At 40.5% G+C, this 15,850-nt stretch overlaps 1 protein-coding gene across 1 annotated transcript in view; it reads right to left on the bottom strand.

Annotated features, from left to right (window-relative positions):
- The window catches only part of bmpr1ba (bone morphogenetic protein receptor, type IBa), a 63,325-nt gene that overhangs the window by 17,632 nt on the left and 29,843 nt on the right, over positions 1-15,850 (bottom strand). The window contains exon 3 of the mRNA XM_013914032.1: positions 3,914-4,347. Within this exon, the coding sequence (XP_013769486.1) occupies positions 3,914-4,019 (106 nt within the window). The 5' untranslated portion in view covers positions 4,020-4,347. The remainder of the gene's footprint in view (positions 1-3,913; positions 4,348-15,850) is intronic.

The raw sequence follows: 15,850 nt of genomic DNA, 5'->3' as shown, positions 1-15,850 counted from the left end.
ACTTTCATAAACTGGCTTGTTGCAGTAGTGACAATCTATTTGCAGTATCACACTCCAATTCAGTGAGATCTATAGAATGTCCCAGTATTTTACAAATGTTTGTAAAGGCAGATTGCATGGCTAGGAGCTTGGTTTTATACATCTATGACAATGTAACTGAAAACACCTGAATTCAAAGATTAAAAGGAGTAGCCCAACACTTACAGGCCCCTTAAGTGTCAGTATCAAAAATGGTGTATTTGAGACTCATATCTGTGTCATTACTTTTATAGTAGAACAAGAAATTCTCAAATGTCACCACATTAGTCTTCTGGGTACCAGGTTGTTAAGCCTGGTCAGGCCATGGTTTTTGGTGCAAACTGAAGAAGAAAAAGAAGGGGAAAAAAAAATCACATAGAAAATTGACAAAGGGAAAACAAATACTAATAGAAAACCAATAACAAGCACTAAAATGTTCCCCCTCTGGTTCAACGTTACAGTCAGGACATCAGTAGTTCTAATGAGGTATCAGTTTTCTGCATGTGAACAGAACACATCCTGTCAGAAAGCTTTAAGGGTGAGGAATGGAAAGCACAACTAACGGCACGGTACACTGAGTCACATCTCAAGTGCTTCTTTTCTTATTTTTTTAAAGCTGTGTTTTATTCCAAAATGCCTAATGACTTCCTCAGAGCAGAGTATCTTCAGAGAGCCTCTCTGCATCCCTAAATGCAATTGAATGAATTCACTTGGAGTTGATGGGAATCATCTCTTTCACTGCTTTTGATTTTCTCAAAAACTAACAGCCAGGGCAATCCGTAAGTATGAAGTATGTCACTTTTACAATAAACTCAAAGAACTATGGCAAATTCTTAGGAGCTCGAGAACACAGGCAGCAAGTGTGATGTGTATATCTTGGCCAAAAACCAGGTAAATGTTTTATTCAGATAAAATAACACCTGAAATTCCACAGAGAGCAACAGTCTCATTAGAGAGCAGTGACAAAAGCAAAGCAACTGGCGGAGCTTTGACTGTGAAAACTGATACAGCCGTGCTTATTTCCACCAAGGACAATGAAATGTAAGCTATCACGCTCGCTCCTCACTTCCCAGAACTCACATTGAAGGCTGCAGCGTGGTGTAGGTGGAAGGTCACAAAAGATTTGTGTGTATGAGATTCATAAAGTGTGCATAAGAGTGTGATTTCCCTATACTGCCTATGCCCACTATGCGACAATAAGGAATACAATGTTACCTATTTGTTTACCGCACAGACAATGGCGTATAAATGCCAGAGGGCAAAATGTGACTTTTATGCAGACACAACAGAGTAGGCATTTTACTGGCTGTTTAGAAAATTAACTACTCCATTTAACTATTTAACTACTCACCTGTGGCAACATGAACAAGGAATCCCAGGTATAGACATCTATTCAGTCTACCAAGTTATTTGTGAGTTGTTACGGAACAAAGACAATGCACCGAGGAAATTAAGATACAGAAAGAGAAAAGGAGACGGAGACAGTCTTGTACATAACAACCACCTCGCTCCGTCTCACAACTTCTTTTAATTGGCAAATGTTTGCCTGTTGAGTCACGGCTGAATTTATTGACAATCAATCATCTGTATGTCAGCCGATGAATAGGCCTGTTGCTGGTCCAATCAGTCATCTACGCGCAAGCCAATAAATGCGACTAACAGGCCTCAGGAGAAATGCTTTCTGAATACAGTTTGGACAGTTTGGATCAGCACAGTCCCTTTTTTGTGTTTCTGTTTATTATGTGAATTTTGCTGATGCCAGCAAATAAAATAAGACAATGAATTAAATCCTAGCATCTCAAATTCACACGCTAAGAATTTAAAGGCTATTCAGCACAGAGCAGTGTTCTAACGCTTACATATAAATAGTCATTTTTCATTCTTTTAGCTTCTAAATACTGGCAATGCCGGGAAGGATTTATGAAAACTGGACTGAAGATTTTCTCAGCAAATGCCTTACAAATAGAAAAAACACACACTGTGAATGACTAACTAGGAGCATAACACAAACAAGAAATCTTGGGTGAGGTCCAACATTGTGTCAGATTTAACAGTTCTTCTTTGCTGGCAGCTGTTCTGCGGCATCTTGGACGGAGCAGTCGGCGTTACCGTGCATCTAAAACATGTCGACACTTTGTCAGTTTGCACCCCTGTGCACTCAGGTGTGCAGTTTCATGCTTAAAAGCACATAATATTTAAAATAACTGTTATTCCTTCCAAAGCTCCAGTTATAAATTATGAAGCAGCACCTGAAAACAAAGCGAGTAAATCAGAAGGAGGGAGCTCGGCACAGACTGCTTCTGGAAAACCACCCAGTGACAATGACAGGAAAGATATACAAGACAGAGGAGATGACTTGCTGCCAGAGGTCGCAGGAAGACCTCGGCACATAACATACTGAGCATGAGGTATGAGCGTTTGCTGGCTTAACTTCAGGGCTCCCGGCTGAAATAGCCTACAATGACTTTAAATAGATCAACGATAAAGAAAGAGATAGATAAATAAACGCAGACACCATCATTCATTAGAAACACTGTCCAAATCTACACTCTGTGTTTAACTGAACAGTGGAAAGACTAACATTTAAACTCTTGAAAACCAAACTTTGTTTTTAAATTACTGATTGGGAGGAAAATCTACAAAATGCTCTTGTTACAGTTAACCCTAGAAGAGGGCATGAAAAATAACAGAGGCTGCGAGTCAACCCTTAAAGCTGAGCTAGGGAGCACCTTTTTATTGTCGCTGGAAAAAAAATTCAATATAACATTTGAGGATGTTGTAATTGAAGTAGAATTAGACGAACCATAGCTTCTTGACCTTCCCCGAGGCTTTAGAAAATCTGGCTCACGTCCACAGATTTGAGTTAACTGCACTTCTTTTCAGTCTGGCATGTAGAGGGTCAAGTGAAGTATAAATGCGGTAATATAAAGCCTGAAAATGTAACCATTTGTGGTAATCCCATCAGTTAAGCATAAGACTTTCACTTAGGAGATTGGGGTTCAAATTCGATTTGAAGATGAAACTCAGGCACTGTTAAATAAGACGAATGAACCGTCTCCTGTCAGACTCTTTATTTCTACTTACTGCAGCTTTAAAAACAAGTGTGATGGCACTAAACGCAACAGAGTTTTGAATCTGACACGTTCTCCCTCCAACACATAACAAATCACAGTTGAAATACCAAACATGGTCACAGACAAAGCGGCCAGCGCGTGTAACATCAGTGTCAGTCTGTGAGGATGCACCTCTCAGTGTGCTTGAAGAAAATGACAAATATATTGTAAATGAACTGACATATGACTCAGTTATTATTGCAGCATAGAGTGCTTTGAAAGGGGTGTGATAATTCATGAAATGGGAACATCTTTCTTCTTTTTGCATCACAAGCCGCTGGTTGAATATTAGCTTCAGCAGCATTCATGTGCATGTGTTAAATACGCAAATTTAAAAATCATAGACTTGCTTGAAAATGTGTCGAATCAAATTTCTCATTTCAAAATCACAGCCCAAAGGAAGAGACAAAACACTGCCCTGTGCTTATTAAAAACCTTTTCATAATGACATGGAAATCAGTTATAACGCACAGAAAAAACAGCAACATACTATAGATATTTGGGATCATGTCCACTTCATTTGCATTTAACGTTTAAAACAGATTGTCATCATGGATTGCTTTCACAAAATGAAGGGCAAGGTATAGCACAGATTTAAGACGCAAGACTTAATGAGTTAAAAACTGGTAAACAACAAAAAAAAACTCTAAAGCAATGCTTCACAGTGTTAACGGGAGTAAGAGACGTAATGAGCTGTTGTGGAGCAACTTCAGCACGCAGCTACTTAAAAACAGCAAAAAGTTCAGGGGAGCAGTCAGCAGAGAAAGTTTGCAGTAACTCACCGTGTCCTTGCGCATGCAGAGAGAACAGTCCAAGCAATAGTAGAGAACTCCAGCTCCAGAAGCAGAGAGACAAACAGCGCTTCAGCCTTTCTCCCTGCACTGGCATGGTAAGAGTGTGCCGCCGCTCCTCTCTTCTCTGGTCTCCTCTCTTCTCTGGTCTCCTCTCTTCAGCGCTCTCCGCACGATGGGATCCGCTCACACGCCGTCGCTCCTTCTCAGTGTGTATGTATGCACCAGAGAGAGAGAGTGGGTAGCAAGAGAGGCGGGGGTAGTATCAGGCATGCGAGCTCCTGAATCTGCGAGTGCGAATGTGTGTGTGTCTGTGTGGGTCCACCGAAACGTGAGAAAGTCCACACCACACAGAACACACCGGCAACAGCAGCAGCAGTTGGAGATGATTGTCCCCCCAACCCTGTCTGACAGTAGCAGCCCAGCTGAGAGAGAGAGGGAGAGAGACAGACAAAAAGGGGGAGTTTACTTCACTTGCCTTGTAGGGAGGGCTAGCCCTCTCTCTCTCCACACACACACACACACACACACACACACACACACACACACACACACACACACACACACACACACACACACACACGGTGAGGGAGGACATGGGTGGAAAGAAAACAGGGGCAGAAGGCAGACAGGAGCAAGATGGGGTTTAGAAAAAAAAAGTAGGAGGAGGGTGAGGAGGACATTGAAAACAAGCAGCACTATCTGTGGGATTCTGCACCTTTAACAACTTATAGATATCTGTTTACACTTTGTTTTGGAAATAAGACTGTTAATCGGGTGAGATTGACATAAAGTGTTGACCTAACAATAAAGCAGTGCTACAATTGATCATACAATACATTTCAGATTACTGCAGGAACTAAAAGAAAATCATATAACATCCACATGTACTTCCTTTCATGTGATTGCAGCGGATCCTAATTGTTGTGCGTTTGCATGGCCTAAATGGGAAAATTGGACCAATGTATGTTCAGTAAATATATCAGAATAGCTGAATATCAGAGTAACTGCCAACACTGGAGGTACTGGATAAATCTGTGTAGTACTTCAAGTATAATTAAGGGAAAAAATATACTGTATATGGAAGAGGCCCTACTTTAGGTGTGGTTTAATAGAGTGGATTTGAATTGTTCATGTTAACACGTAGGCAGGCTAACCTGTAGTGTACTTAGACACCCTTTATGCATATGGTTTTGAGCCTAAGGCATTGACCTTTAGCTTTGGTCTTCAGCAGGCTGGAACGAGCATATGCAAAACAACATTTGAATAAAACTGCACTCAGGTTTGTGTCACCGACGACTCCACAGTCTGCACGGCTGGAGTCGGGTTTATCATTCCGAAGAATTCTGCTTTACAATCCCAGATTTACGAAAAGCTACTCAAAACACCTCTTCACACAGTGGCGTGCTATTCAAGTAGCTGGCCTAGACACTTTGAAGGAGCTGTTAGAGATTACATCACCCAAGCCTGGAGCTTTTATACTAATAAATAAATGGGTTGAGACACTCTAATAGACCATTTCCTTTCCAGAGCTATCCTCTTGCCTGTAAGGCATGCTTTCGACAAAACCACGTGTGTGTGTTTGTGAGAGCGCACGTGCGTGTGTGCTGGTAACACTTTGCTTTTAGCTGAAAATATGACAGACCTGAAACACCACAGAATGGGCAGCTTTTTTTTTTTTTCCTCCTCAAAACACAAAATGCTGAACATTGAAGTTTCGAGGTTAAATAGATGGGGGTTTTGTTTTCATGTTAATCTGCCTCTTTGTTGCTGCCGCTGTTCTTTGCACTTCTTTTCTTTCTCACACTTGTTCATGTTGGTCATTAAAGGCAAACAATAGGCTGCCTGGCTCCCTCGCTCTTCGATGAGAGCAAAATATCACTTCACAAATAAACCGTCCTGCCCTGCCGCTGCCCTATCGTCTTTCTGTCTGCCCTCATCATTGCCTCTCTCAAGCCCTGTTCCCATACAAACAGTAATAAATGTTCTTGTCAATTTTCCTCTCCTGTGAAAGAGAAGATCCAGTCTCAGTTTTTGAAGCAGGATGCCGAGCTGGGGATGTTTAGCAAATAAGAAGCGGCCACTTGTGTAACTTGATATTTCAATTAGTATTTTGACAATTAATTAACCAAATACATCTATTTGGTGTCTTTCTTGCTACAAGATTACAGTGATCTGATTTTTGAATAAAATCTTTTTTTTTTGTTGCCCTTTCTGAACTTCTGAAGTCCTGGATTCGGTTGTAAAGTCAAAATTTTGAAGTGACCATTCCAGATAGGAACGTTTTCCGTTTTGGAAAATCACAGCAAAGTTTCTCCTGTTTCATGCCTTCCTAAATGACACACAGCTTTCTTTATTACCATTTCTACTCTTTCCAAGGTTTTTTTTTTTTTTTTTAACTAACAAACTTAGCTGCCCTCCCCCTCCACTTCTGTGTTTTTCTTCTCCACTCCTTTTCCCACTCCCCTCCTCCAGTGAACCAGAATGTCATTTCAAGCATGTCTAACCACGGGAAGCCTTTTAAAAAACTGTGACAGCATTTGCCCCCAATCCCCAATAGCTGTGAAGCCCTGTGTGTGTAAGCAAGTAATGAATGTCTGTGGTGATTTGCCTGAGAACAGAATATCATATGCAGATTGAGGTATGATCCCTTTAAAAGCTGTTACTTTAAAGGTACTGTAGACCAGTGCTCCATGACACACACACACACACACACACACACACACACACACACACACACACACACACACACACACACACACACACACACAGGCTATTCTTCACTGGTGTCACCCTCATGCTGGGTCTATGATGAATGGCTGAGACTGTCATGAGCGAAGGATGAGCAGTAAGAAAAAAGGGAGAGAGAAAAAAGCACAGAAAGGCCTCTGACAAGTAAAACAAAGGGGAGAAGAGGGAAGAATAATAGATGTCTGAAGCCTTTTAGAGGAAAGCTTTTTTGAAGAATTTAGATAACAGAAGGAGGAAGTTGACCTTTAAGAGATATTTAGAGGAATTCAAATTTAAGAGCAAAAAAAAGCTTATACTGATAACAGGAGGTCAAAGACATAAAAATACAAGCAACACTTCTACTTTACGTCACAAATGAGTTGCTCAGAAGTCTTTAAATCTGATGCAGAGACCACCGTTTATTCTGACTGCTTGTATGCTAATAGTGTTCAGGCCCCTTTACACATTCAGATTATAAGTCTCAGCAAGTGCTTGGGGTCAGTAGTTTATTCAGCATCCACTCTTTCATCATTTTTGACAAGCTGTCATAACACAACAACTTCACTTGTCAGTAGCTCTCAGTGTCAACACTTCAAAGGAGGTGGACTGAAAGTTGCCAGTAAACACATTTAATTTCTGATCTCGGAAATTAGAAACAAATAATACATCTAATGAGTTGTTAGGTACAATTCAGAAGTTTCCTCCTCGCCAAATGGACTCTATATATCGCACTGCACAATCTTAATTAGCAATCCTGAACTATCGCCTCTCCAGAACTGCAAACTATTAACTGCCGTGTCACCCGTGGTTTTATAATACCTTGGAGATAAATGAGAAAGGGTTCTTTCTATTAAGATCAATGACAGTGAATGGGAATGTAAAGATATGCTAAAATCACTTTCAGTTTGTAATCATGCCAAAGCAATACAGTTCAAGATTTAACACAGATCTCCCAATCTTAAAACAGTTTCGACCCAGCAATGTGCTAGATAGAGATTGGTACCCTAACTCATTGCCGTTGCTAATGTCATAAGCTGCAAAGATACCGATATTATTATGGAGATGGACCCAAAGTTTCTTATTTGAGGTCTCTCTGATAGAGTACATTTTTCAATAGGTCTATTACTTACTTGCACTGCAGTGAAGAACATCTTACTAAAGTGGATTAATGTAAAAGAACCAAGTGTTAAACGCTAGTGTAGAGTGCTGTTTTTTGGTACTGTTGTTTTACATTTTTTGCCTTTTTGTCTTTGTTTGTTTGTCTAAAAGTGTGTGCTTAAAGATTTCAGAATGGATCCATCCTTTGCTTGTAAAACTGGAGAACAATAAATATATTTGGAAGAAAAAAAACTTCATTATATGTAGACAACAGCTTTATAATTTGAGTGAAGTTAACTAGATCTCTGTAGCGTGTTGCTAATCTTATAGAAGGTCTATAGCACTGAGACTCTTCTCACTCCTCGCCATTCTGTCATCAGATCATGAGTACTCCCATCATCTATAACTAGGGATCTACAAATATTGTGGTACCATGGAATTGCGTGCCATTGACCTTGACTATCACTGGCCTTTTGGCAAATACTATGACGAAATGACTGCTGAGGGTGATAAAGATGACATATGACATCCTCTGCCTCTCTGATTGCATCCTGTGAGATGAACCTCATTGTAGTTGATCAGAAAGTATCAGCTTTGTATGTAGCTTTGTTGCCTCACAGCTAGAAGTTTGTGGGTTTGAATCCACCATCAGGCCGAGGCCTTTTTGCGTGGAGTTTGCACGTTCTCCGTGTGGGTTCTCTCTGGGTACTCTGGCTTCCTCCCACAGTCCGAAGACATGCATTTAGTAGCATTAGGTTAATTGGTGATTCTAAATTGCCTATAACTGATGTGAGTGTGAATGGATGTGTATGTCTGTGTTAGCCCTGCGACAGACCGGCGACCTGTTTGGGGTGTACCCTGCCTCTCACAGTTTGTGAGCTGGGATAGGCTCAAGGCCCCACACGACCCTGAGCTGGATAAGCGGAAGAGAGCGGATGATAAATAGACAGAGCATCCAGGAACTACTTCTGATAAAGTGCAGTCCTAACATGCGAAAAAAAACCCCTATCCATAGCGATTTTGAATAGAGGGTAAAGTAGATACGCAATTTTAACTAGATAAAGGAATAAAAATTACACATAGTTTATAGAGATTGTTGTTCTTTGTTTTTCGAAACAGTTGAATGTGTAGCAGTGCAGCAGTGTTAGGAGAGTCAATTTCTGATTACCAGAGTACTTTTTTTTTTTTTTTTAAGTAGGTGTTAAGACTTGAAGGTTTTCACAGGCCACTTACTGTAATTTCTGTCTGGGCTCAAATTCCAAATATATAAATGGACTTGGGATACTTGCGACTCTGCATATACCTATTCAAGCACATTGTCTCCACATTCGGATTTCTTTGGGATTTAAAAACCACCTTACCTTTTCCTGGCTCACTTTTAGAAGCATTTATCCCTTTATTTGATGTGTGAACTGACTAAAAGACAGGGGATTAAATCCATTTTAGTGAAACACCTCCGTGGCACAGCAGCACATCTGCTAATCCCCACCCATTCACTTCAGCATGTCTTTAAACTAACAAGAGGTTTAACATAATCTGCTTTAAGTCTGTCCATTCACTCCTATTCACTGGTGCATTTACATAGCAATCCTTTGTAGATGTGGGAGAGCTGTGTGTGAGAGTTGCGGTAGTACTTCCTCTTCCTCCAGTCCATTTGTACCCTCAGCTCCTTCGCCTGAGGGAAACCTAAATGGTGGTTTAGTTGAGTTCATTTGTTGTTTTAGTTTTAAAATGTTCAAACAAAGCACTGCAGTTAGCAACAATTTAGATCAAGACAAGTAGGGAAGACATGATTAAAGTGGTCTCTAAGGAATGTATGAAGTGCTGTGTGCAAAATGGGATAGGAAGGTAATGATTAAGGATGGAGCAACAGGGCTGCAAATTACAGGTGATGCTAAGCCTTTTCACCCTGACTTAAACGACACAAACTCACCAGAGAAATACGATTTCCTCCTTCTGTCGCAAACACAGCCAACAAAAGTCATCCTAGGGCCAAGGAATTGGTGAGAGGAATAACGCAGAGTTCAGGGAGATGTTGATGAAGCAGTGAAAGAAACTAAAGCCTGTCAGGTCCTCCTCTGTCCTCAACACTAATTTGTACTTGTTTGACCTTTCACCTTTATGAGAAAATACCTCTGCAACACTGAAGAACCCCTTTTTACCCACAAATATGGAAAGATAAAATAAATAATATATTATTTTATATTATTTAGTAAGCAGTTACAGAGTGATGTTTAGATCATTTCAGAGAATGTTAAATTAACTCAATGTTAATAACCATAACCAGTATTTGTCCAACCACAAATAAGATATTTATTCCCTCCCTGAACTGCATGTCGGATGCTAGTAGGAATTTTTTCCATTTAGTGAGATCCTGCCAGACAGGATTTCTTTTTATAAGCATTTATTTTCCTTTACACTCACTGGCCAATTTTTTAGATATGCTGGGTCGGACCCAGGCAAGATTTATCCAACTTTCTGTACCCTAAATTCCCTGATCTTAGCCAAAGGGAGTGGCACCCAGTGTGGTCTTCTGCTGCTGTAGCCCATCTACTTCAAGGTTCACAATGTTGTGTATTCAGAGATGCTCATCTGCACACCTTGGTAGTAACAAGTAGTTATTTGAGTTGCTGTTGCCATCAGTTCAAAGCAGTCTGGCTATTCCTCTCTGACCTTTGACATCAACAAGACCTTTTCACCCAGAGAACTACTCACTGGGTTTCTGTCCATTTTTCAGACACTTCTCAACCCCGGTTCTGTGGTAAAATCTCAGTAGATAAGCCTGTCTGGCACCAACAACCAAGCCATATTCAAAGTCACTGAAAACACCTTTCATCCCCATTCAGTTTAAACTATAGGAGGTCATTTTGACAATGTCTGCATGCTTGAATGTGCAAATGAATTGCTACCGTTTGATTGGTAAACAATCAGAGGAGCCTATTCAGCGACAGGCAGCTTCTCCCAAAGTCAAAAACCAACAGACTTAAAAACTCCTTTGTCCCACACGCCATCAGACTGTTTAACTCCTCACTGGAGGGGAGAGAGGAGGAGAAACAGGGGGACAAGGGAGGGCGGGAGCAACTGAGTTGTAGGTGCTTTTGTTTTTTTTTTTGTCTCTTTCTTATATTTGACTGTGCAATAATCACTGTGCAATATACTCACTCAAATGAGCAATCCTATTTATCCATATTGTATATTCTGTATCTATATATGTGTATATATGGTGTATTTATGCTTATATCCTTACTCTCATTCCCCTTAATGTATCTGTAACATGCAACTTCTTTCGGTGCTTTGCTACTGGAAACTGAATTTCCCGGAGGAACCCACCCGAGGGATTAATAAAGTTTCATCTAATCTAATCTAAACTAATTGGGTAACTTTAGAAAAAGATCCTCATAAAATACACCACTTCAAGATTGTCGTCTGTGTCTCATGTTTTCTGCTAGAAATCTGGTCATGTGGGTTTTGGATGGTCAGCAGGGTGTCTGTGCCAAACTATGCTTAACCTAAACCTTATTATGAGCCTTTGCTTTTTTTTTTCTCCAAAAGGAAGTCAAGTCCCCTAAGGTGACTGCGTAAACAAGTTTATACCCTCACAGCACAAGTAACACAAAACACATTCACACATCACAGAGAGTTAGGTGTTGGGCCACTTAAACTTAATGAAAGCCTAATGATAGACTGGGAATTGGGTTTTACAGCATGTTATTGTCATTGTGAAACCACTCACTGTATCACTTTACAACCGCCATAAAATCACTGAAAGGGATATGTGATTAGGGCGAGGTAGAAGAAAACTGAGACGGAGTATTAGGTATCCACAACTGTAATCATGATATCATAAATGTTTCTATTATTTTCTGAATTTCTTTTGCATATATCCATGATGAATGCCCACGTGTACCATCAAGCTATGTAGCAAACACAATGTTTTTCTAGATCATTTCAGAAAGATTAATGTCCTGTTATTTTGCACTTAGGCACACAGCACGCAAAGAGAGAATGAAAGCCTCGAATATTACTTTGATGTTAAATGTTAGTGAAGACACTTTTGATTAATAGGAAACAGCTAAATAAGCAAAATAGGAATCATAGGATGTCGTTTTTAAGAGAAGATGAAACACACACACACACACACACACACACACACACACACACACACACGCAAACTGTGAGTCTAGAATAAGCAATCCCCCACCTTCCACCTCCCTCGCACACATACCATCACCCCCCAGACCCCCACAATCCCTTGAGGAATAGGAAAGGGTGCTGGGAGGAGGAACCAACTGGCCAAAAGGGTGGAATGTTAAATTTGTCTTGCTAAGGTAGACATGCACACAGAAAACAGAAGACCTACTTCCTGAGTGGGAGCAAAAAGGAGAGTTGAGTTTTCCCACCTGCTTCGTGGGATCGTTTTTGCTGCCTACTTTTTCTGATTCATAAATGAGACAGCTTGCTAAATACTGCAAAACACAATCTGCAGCCACCCACCAACACTTTTTTTTGTTCCCCACAATGACTGGCCTCTGCTTGTTTATCCATCTGTCACATAAAATATCTGATACAGCTCTAGCTGGAAATGCGATCAGACTTTGAAGAATTTTCTTCATCTGGTTGGCACTGCTAACTTGGATTGTTAACATTAATTATGCAACGAGTGCATCTCAGCTCTCAGTGCAACACTGCAGAAAGTCAAACTCTGATGACTACTACCTTACAGCAGGGAAAGCCTCTGTGATTCTGTTTAGATGCAGTCAAGCACCTGCTTCCTCTGGTTACACTTGAGTTGAGGCATTTGTTGTTGTTTTTTCTTTATCCTCAGCTTAGCTTCTGTTTGCATCTCTTTGGTTTTCGGTTTAAAAGTGCAGATGTCTCCGAGTTACTGTGTGTCACGCTAGAGCATTTTATCCAAAACAACAAGCATGCCGGCAACAACTCCACACTCTCCTCACATTTTAGTTACAGCTTAATTATTGTAGTGAAACAGCAATCCTTGTCAGCAGTACAAACATGTTAACCTATTTTATATAAGGCACTGTGCACGTGTCTTGTGCCATTTTTATTTTTCTTTCTCTTTATATACTGCCAAGGAGGCAGATTTCACAATTGGTCTTCAGCGGTACTTTTCTCTTTCACATTTTTCTTTTGGACATTGACTGCTTTTTCACTTATTTTCAGTGTATGTCTAACCCGAGGGATAAATCAGTATTGTGCCTAATAGCCAAAGTTGCTGTTAACTTGTAAATGTTTAGCCTCTTTGTTATTGGTAACATGTTACTAGGAATCTTTAAAAAATGCCAAACAATACTGTTTGGCAGCCATAAAAGATGATTTTTGTGCCAACAAAGTACTATTAGCTGAGAACTAGGCATATCTAGGCATACCACAGTGTGCAGTGTGTCTTTAAAAAAAAATTTGGAGGAAAAAAATTGGAGGACAAAAGAGGCCATATGTAAAACATGGTGGAGGCTCCATCATGGTTTGGAGCTGTTTTTAACATCTTGTCAAATTCAATCATAAATGCAGGAAAGTACCATCTGATTTTTGATCTGGAAAGCATCTGTTTGGCAATGGCTTTATTTTTCAGCATAACAATGATCGCAAACATACTGCCAATGCAGAGAAAAGGCAAAATGGCTTCCCCAGACCCCGGGACTAAACATCACTGAAGCGCTGTGGGATTGTTTTGACAAAACGCGTAACAAAAGGCATCACAAATCTAAAGAAAAGATTGGGAAGACTTGGTGCTGCTGCCTCATATATTGTATTTTCATGTGTGTTTGCACATGGTTCAATAAATCACTGCACCTGTTTCCAGTTTTCCAAATAAACTAAAACAAATAATGCTATTCCAAGACTTTTGCACAGTACACTAAATTCAAAAGCCTTTATGAGAGAGAGGCATAGCATGGAAACTTTCAACAGCAGTTCAATCAGCTATAGAGAACACATGTGCCTGTTGCTATTGCAACTACATTGCAATAGCTATCAACCAAGGGAAGATAGCGTCTTCGGGTATGTATGACATAATCTAAATTCTTTAACTTTCTTAGTTTTATTTCCCTTTGTCATAAATATAGTAATACTTTCCATGATTCCAAAAACACTCATTTAAAAACACAGGGATCTAGTGTTTATAATTACCCTGTAGAACTAACCTGGTTTTGCCCAGATTATGTAGGAGTTTAGGCTAATAAAAGAGCTACACGTGGTTCTTTGGCTAACGACAACTGTTTTCTCCAGCCAAGAATAGCATAGCCCAATAAAACCTTTCAGCCTCTGTGGCTGGTCCTATTCACCGTTGTTTTCTCCTACTCCCCCTCTCTTCCAGCCTTGCATATACTTATACCTGCCAGAAGAGAAGAGAAGAGTCCCATATTAGTGGTTGTTTAGGGCCAAACAGAGCATAGTGACACCCGGGGCAGGGGGGCTAACCTACAAACTGCCTGTGACCCCGACACCTGCACGAACACAGGGACGCATACTGATATAAAAGCACGTACACCGGTCCAGACACACACACACAAACGCACTTATTCACAGATCACTGCTTATGACACCCGCTTCTCTAGGCCTGCCAAAAGGCCACCATTTGACCACCTGATAATACCGTCTGCTAGGCAAAGCACTAATGCTGTGTAATCACTCTTCCTCACAGACTTTACCAAACAATTAGATACATGCTGCCAGCGATTCAAAATAGTTTTTTTACTGAAGACTTCAAAGGAAAGCAATGAGAGCAAGTTCAGAGGTCAGGGCTAGAATGTAGGGAGAAAAGACTTTTGATTAAAGACTCTTTTTGATTAAAAGAGGCACTGAATAGAGAAAGCAGGATAAAAGAAGAAAGATAAAGAAAAAGAACATGGAAGCAGCTAATGATGTTACGAATGAATGGGAATTTATTGCCAAAGCATTCAGTGGCAAAGCTTGAACCAGCTTTAAACTTTTATGATTTTCTCTTATCTGTTAAGTGTGATTAATCGACCAAATTATGATTGAATTTAGCAATCTAAATCGAGCATGACCAATTCATTTGAATCCAGTAAAAATCTAATAGAAACAATGCTGGCAGTTACTCGGGCAACTAGCAACACTTTTGTTTTTAAGGGATTTTAAACTAAGTATTCTGGAGTTATTTTGGTTAGAGATTATTGTTATTTTATACCAGCACTTGGAGCTCATTCACAGCATTGGTATTGATATATCAATACCAATGCTGTGAATGTCAGCTTACTACTAAAAATTGGTTTGGCAAATGTACTTTAAAAGTAGGATGGCCCTTTTTTCAAATGCTATATGCTGCGTATATGCAGTGGCTTTGCTGATATTATGAACAGGCACATACTGGTGTCCTATGCCTGCTGAGGTTAAGGTGTGTGTGCAGTGAGCTCAGTGAAGCAAATTGCTTGAAGTTAAAAAATTCCCTGCAACAGTTGCAGGGCTACCCATCTTATATTCTGTTTCTAAATACCAAAAGGTATAAAAATTAGATGCCGACTTCTTTGACAGAGCTGGTCTGAGCAACTGAAGTAAACTCAACCGATTTTGATTTACAGTTTGCAAGAATAAGGTGCCAGGCAGTATTTTTCTGTGAATCCTGGCTTATCTCTTACAGAACGTATGGCTTATGATTTGAATGCTAACGAAGTTAGACAGGAAGCAAGGACAAGGGGACACAGTGTTGGGCAGGGGTTGAGTCAGATGACGGAGGTGGTGGGAGCAAAGCTGGTGTCGGAAGGGTGGTGGTGGGGCATGAGGGTCTGCTTGGGGTGAGAGGCGCAGTGGGATAAGAGCGTGGGGAGTTCATGCCCCTGAAAGGCCCTTTTCGCACTGCATAAACAAAGAGATTACAGTGAGAAGGGGCTCAGTGCCGCTAACAAGCAGTGCTGCCACACACACTCGTTTAAACTCGTGCACACACAGTCACATCCTCATAGGAATCACACACACACACACACACACACACACACACACACACACACACACACACACACACACACACACACACACACACAAGGACAAGCTCATGCAAACTAATGTGCACTCACAAACACAGCATCAACTCAATAAACCTACGCACACAAATAACAAGAAGCA

Source organism: Pundamilia nyererei, unplaced genomic scaffold (genome assembly GCF_000239375.1).
Source record: "Pundamilia nyererei isolate P.nyererei 1_Seehausen unplaced genomic scaffold, PunNye1.0 scaffold00006, whole genome shotgun sequence".
Classification (NCBI taxonomy): Eukaryota; Metazoa; Chordata; class Actinopteri; order Cichliformes; family Cichlidae; genus Pundamilia; species Pundamilia nyererei.
The sequence above is the reverse complement of the archived record's forward strand: the minus strand, read 5'-3'. Positions and strand labels throughout refer to the sequence as shown.